The 7,992-nt window shown below is 58.6% G+C and overlaps 1 protein-coding gene across 1 annotated transcript; it reads left to right on the plus strand.

Moving 5' to 3' along the window:
• Nucleotides 1-673: 673 nt before the first annotated feature.
• On the plus strand, nt 674-6,417 carry LOC146750968 (winged helix repair factor 1-like). The gene is made up of 6 exons (XM_085535897.1): nt 674-885; nt 1,220-1,315; nt 2,734-2,861; nt 5,185-5,282; nt 6,080-6,221; nt 6,307-6,417. The coding sequence occupies exons 1-6, from the start codon at nt 703-705 to the stop codon at nt 6,350-6,352; spliced, it is 693 nt and encodes a 230-aa protein (XP_085392023.1). The 5' UTR covers nt 674-702; the 3' UTR covers nt 6,353-6,417.
• Nucleotides 6,418-7,992: the final 1,575 nt, after the last annotated feature.

Below are 7,992 nucleotides of genomic sequence, written 5' to 3' on the forward strand. Positions count from 1 at the left end.
CCACAAGTGCCCCATAATCCTATCTGTGCCCCATAGCTGCCCCATAACAACCCCATCCCTGCCCCATAGCTGCCCCATTACAACCCCATAACCCCATCTGTGCCCCATAGCTGCCCCACAAGTGCCTCATAACCCCATCTGTGCCCCATAGCTGCCCCATTACAACCCCATAACCCCATCTGTGCCCCATAGCTGCCCCACAAGTGCCTCATAACCCCATCTGTGCCCCATAGCTGCCCCATAACAACCCCATAACCCCATCTGTGCCCCATAGCTGCCCCACAAGTGCCTCATAACCCCATCTGTGCCCCATAGCTGCCCCATAACAACCCCATCGCTGCCCCATAACAACCCCATAACCCCATCTGTGCCCCATAGCTGCCCCACAAGTGCCTCATAACCCCATCTGTGCCCCATAGCTCTAACCCTGCCCCATAACAACCCCATCCCTGCCCCACAGCTGCCCCATAACAACCCCATAACCCCATCTGTGCCCCATAGCTCCATCCTTGCCCCATAGCTGCCCTATAATCCCATCCCTGCCCCATAACCCCACCCCCGCCATAGCACCCATAGCTGCTCTCCCACCACCGTGCATGCGCACCGACACCACCGCATCGTCATCACCACGCGCCGCATTCTGACGTCATCACCAAGCGCCCCAACCCGGAAGCGGAAGTCGCCCTTCCCCACCCATCCATCATGGCGGCCCGGCGTCGTTGTGGCGGGGCGGTGAAGCGTCGTCCTGGCCCGGAAGCGGTGGAGGCGGCTCTACAGGAAGCGGCGGCGCTTTTCCCGTCTCGTTGGTCGGAGCTGCCCGCTCTGGTCCTCCGACATCAACTCTATGGTTTGGCCGGGGATAGAACGGCGGTAGATCGGCACCTGGTAGGTGGGCGCGGGGGTGATGACGTCATCAAAGCGCGACTGAAGCGGCGCCATTATTTCCCCCCTCCCCCCCCCCGCAACTCAGGGGCGCGTGGTGGGTGGGCGCAGCTGTGATGACGTCATCAACGCGCGACGGAAGCGGCGCCATCATTCCCCCCCCCCCACACACACACAGAACTCAGGGGTGCGTGGTGGGTGGGCGCAGCTGTGATGACGTCATCAACGTGCGACGGAAACAACGCCATTAACCCCCCCAGTGGGTGGGCGCGGATGTGATGGCGTCATCAATTCGCGCCGGAAGTGACGCTTTGAATCTCCCCTTACTTCCGGGTAGGGCCGCTTGCAGGCCGAGGGCCGCATCCGGTTGCTGCAGCTCGGGCTGGGGAGCGACACGGTGGCCGTTATCAGGGATGAGGACTTCCGGGAAGCGGTGAGGTCATGAACTGTGACCTTTGACCCTTGATCTGACCTCTGACCCCTGCCCTGACCTCTGACCCCATACCCTGATCTGTGACCGCCCACCTCCATCATTCACGCTGACCCAAAGCCCCACCCATGTGACCTCTGACCCCGGCCCTGACCCCTACCGTGACCTCTAACTCTGACCTCTGACCCCAGCTTTGACCTCTGAATGGGGTCCTATGGGGGTCCTATGGGGGTAAATGGGGTCCTATGGGGGTCCTATGGGGTCCTATGAGGGTCCTATGTGGGTCCTATGGTGTCCTATGGGGTCCTATGGGGTCTTATGGGGGTCCTATGGGATCCTATGATGTCCTATGGGGGTCCTATGGGATCCTATGGGGGTCCTATGGGATCCTATGGGGGTCTTAGGGGGGTCCAGGGGGTCCTGTGGTGTCCTATGGGGGTCCTATGAGGTCTTATGGTGTCATATGGGGGTCCTATGGGGTGCTATGGGGTCCTAAGGGGGACCTATGGGGTCCTATGGGGTCCTAATGGGTTCTATGGGGATCGTATGGGGACCTAATGGGTCCTATGGGGTCCTGTGGTGGTAAATGGGGTCCTATGGGGGTCCTATGGGGGTAAATGGGGTCCTATGGGGGTCCTATGGGGTCCTATGGGGTCTTATGGGGGTCTTATGGGGGTCCTATGGGGGTCCTATGATGTCCTATGGGGGTCCTATGGGATCCTATGGGGGTCCTATGGGATCCTATGGGGGTCTTAGGGGAGTCCAGGGGGTCCTATGGTGTCCTATGGGGGTCCTATGGGGTCTTATGGTGTCATATGGGGGTCCTATGGGGTGCTATGGGGTCCTAAGGGGGTCCTATGGGGTCCTAATGGGTTCTATGGGGATCGTATATGGACCTAATGGGTCCTATGGGGTCCTATGGTGGTAAATGGGGTCCTATGGGGGTCCTATGGTGTCCTATGGGGGTAAATGGGGTCCTATGGGGTCCTATGGGGGTCCTATGGGGTGCTATGGGGTCCTAAGGGGGACCTATGGGGTCCTATGGGGTCCTAATGGGTTCTATGGGGATCGTATGGGGACCTAATGGGTCCTATGGGGTCCTGTGGTGGTAAATGGGGTCCTATGGGATCCTATGGGGTCCTATGGGGTCCTATGGGGGTCCTATGGGGGTCCTATGGGGGTCCTATGGGATCCTATGGGGTCCTATGGGGGTCCTATGGGGTCCCTCTGACCCCACCCACACCTCAGTTTTCACCCCTCCTGACCTCTCACCCCTGACCTCTGACCCCAGCTGTGACCTCGACTCCTTGACCTCTGACCCCCCTTTCCCCCTCGTGCCCCTCTGACCTCTCACCCCGCCTGACCTATGACCTCAACCCCTTGACCTCTTGACCTCTTGACCCCTTGCCCTTTGACCCCAGGTGCTCCGTGCCGTGTCCGACTCCCCATGTGCCCCATTGGTTCAACGTTTCCTCAATGAGGCTCCTCGGCTGCTCAGCTTCCAAAGGGAACAGCTGCAAAACATGGGGCTCAATGACCAGCACGTCACGTAATGGGGCTCAATGGGGTCCTATGGGGTCCTATGGTGTCCTATGGGGTCTTATGGTGTCATATGGGGGTCCTATGGGGTGCTATGGGGTCCTATGGGGGTCCTATGGTGTCCTATGGGGGTCCTATGGGGTCATAATGGGGTCCTGTGGGGTCTTATGGGGTTCTATGGTGGTCCTATGGGGTCCTATGGTGTCCTATGGTGTCCTATGGGGTCCTATGGGGTCCTATGGTGGCCCTATGGGGTCCTATGGGGTCATAATGGGGTCCTATGGGGGTCCTATTGGGTCTTATGGGATCCTATGGGGGTTCTATGGGGTCCTATGGTGTCCTATGGGGGTCCTATGGGGTCCTATGGGATCCTATGGGGGTCCTATGGGGTCTTATGGGATCCTATGGGGGTCATAATGGGGTCCTATGGGGTCATAATGGGGTCCTGTGTGGTCTTATGGGGTCCTATGGTGGTCCTATGGGGTTCTATGGGGGTCCTATGGGGACCTATGGTGTCCTATGGGGGTCCTGTGGGGTCTTATGGGGGTCCTATGGGGTCATAATGGGGTCCTGTGGGGTCCTATGGGATCCTATGGGGGTCCTATGGGGTCCTATGAGGTCCTATGGGGTTTTAATGGGACCCTATGGGGTCCTATGGGGGTCATAGGGGGGTCCTATGGGGTCCTATGGGGGTCCTATGGTGTCCTATGGGGTCCTATGGGGTCCTAATGGGTCCTATGGAGTCCTAATGGGCTCCTAATGGGTCCTATGGGGTCCTATGGGGTCCTAATGGGGTACTATGGGGTCCTCTGGATTCCTATGGGGTCCTAATGGGGTCCTATGGAGTCCTAATGGGGTCCTAATGGGTCCTATGGGGTACTGTGGGGTCCTAATGGGGTCCTATGGGGTCCTATGAGTTCCTATGGGGTTTTAATGGGACCCTATGGGGTCCTATGGGGGTCATAGGGGGGTCCTAATGGGGTCCTATGGGATCCTATTGGGTCTTATGGGATCCTATGGGGGTTCTATGGGGTCCTATGGTGTCCTATGGGGGTCCTATGGGGTCCTATGGAGTCCTATGGGGTCCTATGGGGGTCCTATGGTGTCCTATGGGGGTCCTATGGGGTCTTATGGGATCCTATGGGGGTTCTATGGGGTCCTATGGGATCCTATGGGGGACTTGGGGGGTCCTATGGGGTCCTATGGGGGTCCTATGGGGTCTTATGGGATCCTATGGGGGTCTTATGGTGTCCTATGGGGGTCCTATGGTGTCCTATGGGGGTCCTATGGGGTCATAATGGGGTCCTATGGGGGTCCTATGGGGTCATAATGGGGTCCTATGAGGTCTTATGGGATCCTATGGGGGTCCTATGGTGTCCTATGGTGTCCTATGGGATCCTATGGGGGTCCTATGGTGTCCTATGGGGGTCCTGTGGGGTCCTATGGGGTCTTATGGGATTCTATGGGGGTTCTATGGGGTCCTATGGTGTCCTATGGGATCCTATGGGGTTCTATGGTGTCCTATGGGGGTCCTATGGTGTCCTATGGGGGTCCTATGGGGTCCTATGGTGTCCTATGGAAGACCTATGGGGTTTCTATGGGTTCCTATGGGGGTTCTATGGGGTCCTATGGGATCCTATGGGGGACTTCGGGGGTCCTATGGGGTCCTATGGGGTCCTATGGGGACCTATGGGGTCCTATGGGATCCTATGGGGGTCCTATGGGGTCCTATGGGGGTCCTATGATGTCCTATGGGGGTCCTATGGTGTCCTATGGGATCCTATGGTGTCCTATGGGGGTCCTATGGGGTCTTATGGGATCCTATGGGGGTCCTATGGTGTCCTATGGGGGTCCTATGGGATCCTATGGGGGTTCTATGGGGTCCTATGGGATCCTATGGGGGACTTGGGGGTCCTATGGGGTCCTATGGTGTCCTATGGGGGTCCTATGGGGTCTTATGGTGTCATATGGAGGTCCTATGGGGTGCTATGGGGTCCTATGGGGTCCTATGGTGTCCTATGGGGGTCCTATGGTGTCCTATGGGGGTCCTATGGGGTCCTATGGTGTCCTATGGGGTCCTATGGTGGCCCTATGGGGTCCTATGGGGGTCCTATGGGGTCCTATGGTGTCCTATGGTGGCCCTATGGGGTCCTATGGGGTCATAATGGGGCCCTATGGGTCCTATGGGTTCCTATGGGGTTTTATGGGGTCCTAATGGGATCCTAATGGGTCCTAATGGGGTCCTATGGGGTCCTAATGGGATCCTAATGGGTCCTAATGGGGTCCTATGGGGTCCTAATGGGGCCCTATGGGGACCCCCCCCCCATTTGCAGGCAGCTGGTGGCCGCGGGGCTGCTGACGGTTCGGGACGCCGGAAGTTGGTGGTTGGCGTTACCGGGAACCGGCCGCTTCATCCGGGCACTTCTTAAGGGTACGGGCCGAGCCGCCATCTTGGAAAATACCCCCCGATCACGTGATCATACCCACGTGACCTTTGTCACCCCTCCCGCGCCGCCATCTTGGTACCACTACCACGGTGCCGCCATCTTGGAAACTACCCCCTGATCACGTGACCGTTGTTACCACTCCCGCGCCGCCATCTTGGAAACCACCACAAACCCCCCCCCCCCGATCACGTGATCATCCATACCCACGTGACTATTGCTAACCCTCCCGCGCCGCCATCTTGGTACCTTCCCCCCAACATCTTGGGACGTGCCCCCTTATCACGTGACCACCCCCCCACGTGACTATTGTTACCCCTCCTGCGCCGCCATCTTGGCTACCTCCTACCTCTGCCACCACGGCGCCGCCATCTTGGTACCTACCACCAGCACGGCGCCGCCATCTTGTTACCCTACCCCTTATCACGTGACCATCCCACACGTGAACCTTGCCACCCCACCCGCTTACAGTCCCCGCCGCCATCTTGGAAGATACCCCCCGATCACGTGATCATTCATACCCACGTGACTATTGTTAACCCTCTCGCGCCGCCATCTTGGAAACTACCCCCCACCCCCCGATCACGTGATCATTCATACCCACGTGACTATTGCTAACCCTCCCGCGCCAACATCTTGGGACGTGCCCCCTTATCACGTGACCACCCCCCACGTGACTATTGTTACCCCTCCCGCGCCGCCATCTTGGCCACCTATCCCTCATACCACCGCAGTGCGCCGCCATCTTGTTTCCATCACGTGACCTCTCCCACTTCCGCCCTAGGCCGGAAGCAGTTGCTGTCTGTTGTCCGCCGTTCCCGTCACCGTGAGGTTCTCCAGGCCGAGCTGGGGCAGCGCAGGTCGCGGCCTACATTGGGGCTCCGTTACGTCCTGCTGGACCTGCTGGGCGCCGAGCTGCTCCGGAGGTGACCTTTCACCTTTAACCTCCCCCCTATCAACCCTTGACCTTCGACCCCACCGTGACACCGGATGTTTTAACCCTCTTTACAGCATCCCCACCACTTCCGGTCCGTTGTTGCGGTTGGCTGACACGTGATTCCGGTTCGGTTCGACGATACCGGGAGCGAAAGTGCAATAAAATGGGATTTGGGGGCAAAAAAATGGCAGGTTTCATTTGGTGGGGCCCACCCGTGGCATTGCCGCTTTAAGAGGCCTGCACATAGCGAGCCCATGGCGGGAACACGGAGAGCCAATGGGGAGCGGAGAAAGGCAATGGAGGGAAACGGGCAGCCAATGGGCGGCTGCCAAAAAGGGATGACGTCATCAACCCAGAGAGCCCATAGAGGGACATGGAGCCCGCCCGGATGGAGTCGTCGCGCCTTGATGACGTCATCAACCCCCGCCCGACCAACATGATGACGTCACAGCGGCACTTCCGTTTTATTCCAAGCGATTTGGCCCCAATGTCGCCCCGCCCCCACATGGCAACACGTGACGTCACCGCCCCGCCCCCACAACGACACGTGACGTCACTGCCCCACTTATGGGGCAGGACCCACTTATGGGTCACAAATCCACTTGTGGGTCACAGTCCACTTATGGGGCAGGATTCCACTTGTGGGTCACAGCCCTACTTATGGGGCAGAACCTTACTTATGGGTCGCAGCCCTACTTATGGGGCAGGGTTCCACTTGTGGGTCAGAGCCACACCTATGGGTCACAGGTCCACTTATGGAGCAGAACCTACTTATGGGTCACAGCCCCACTTGTGGGTCACAGCCTACTTATGGGGCAGGGCTTCACTTGTGGGTCAGGGCCCCCACTTGTGGGTCACAGGTCCATTTATGGGTCAGGGTTCCACTTGTGGGTCGCAGGTCCACTTATGGGGCAGGGCTTCACTTGTGGGTCACAACCCCACTTATGGGTCTCAGCCCCACTTGTGGGTCACAGGTCCATTTATGGGTCAGGGCTCCACTTATGGGTCAGGGCTCCACTTATGGGTCACAGGTCCACTTGTGGGTCACAGTCCTACTTATGGGGCAGGGCTCCACTTGTGGGTCAGTCCGTGGGTCCATCCATCTGTCTCCTCCTGTGGGCCCACCATCCACTTGTGGGGCAGCGCTATGGGGCAGAGCCGTGGAGTGTCACTATGGGGCAGTGCCCCACTTATGGGGCAGAGCTTCACATACTTGGGGTCACAGCCACACTTATGGGTCAGTCCGGGGGGGGGGGGAACGACACTGTGGGGCAGAGCCATGGAGTGTCGCTATGGGGCAGTGCCCCACTTATGGGGTAGAGCTTCACGTACTTATGGGGCACAGCCACACTTGGGGGTCTCAGCCCCACTTGGGGGTCACAGCCCCACTTATGGGGCAGCCTTTGTGGACCAATGCCCTACTTATGGGGCAGAGCCCCGGTTATGGGTCACAGCCCCACTTATGGGTCAGCCTTCATGGTCAATGCCCTACTTATGGGGCAGAGCCCCGGTTATGGGTCACAGCCCCACTTATGGGTCAGCCTTATTGGATCAATGCCCTACTTATGGGGCAGAGCCCCGGTTATGGGTCACAGCCCCACTTATGGGTCAGTCCATAAGGGGTGACGTTGTGGGGCAGCATCATGGAGTGTTGCTATGGGGCAGCGCTATGGGGCAGTGCCCCACTTATGGGGCAGAGCCCCACTTATGGGTCAGTCTTTGTGAGTCAGATCCCCACTTATGGGTCTCAGCCCCACTTA

Source organism: Coturnix japonica, unplaced genomic scaffold (assembly GCF_054131305.1).
Source record: "Coturnix japonica strain WE unplaced genomic scaffold, WE-NBRP24 Scf218, whole genome shotgun sequence".
Taxonomy (NCBI): domain Eukaryota; kingdom Metazoa; phylum Chordata; class Aves; order Galliformes; family Phasianidae; genus Coturnix; species Coturnix japonica.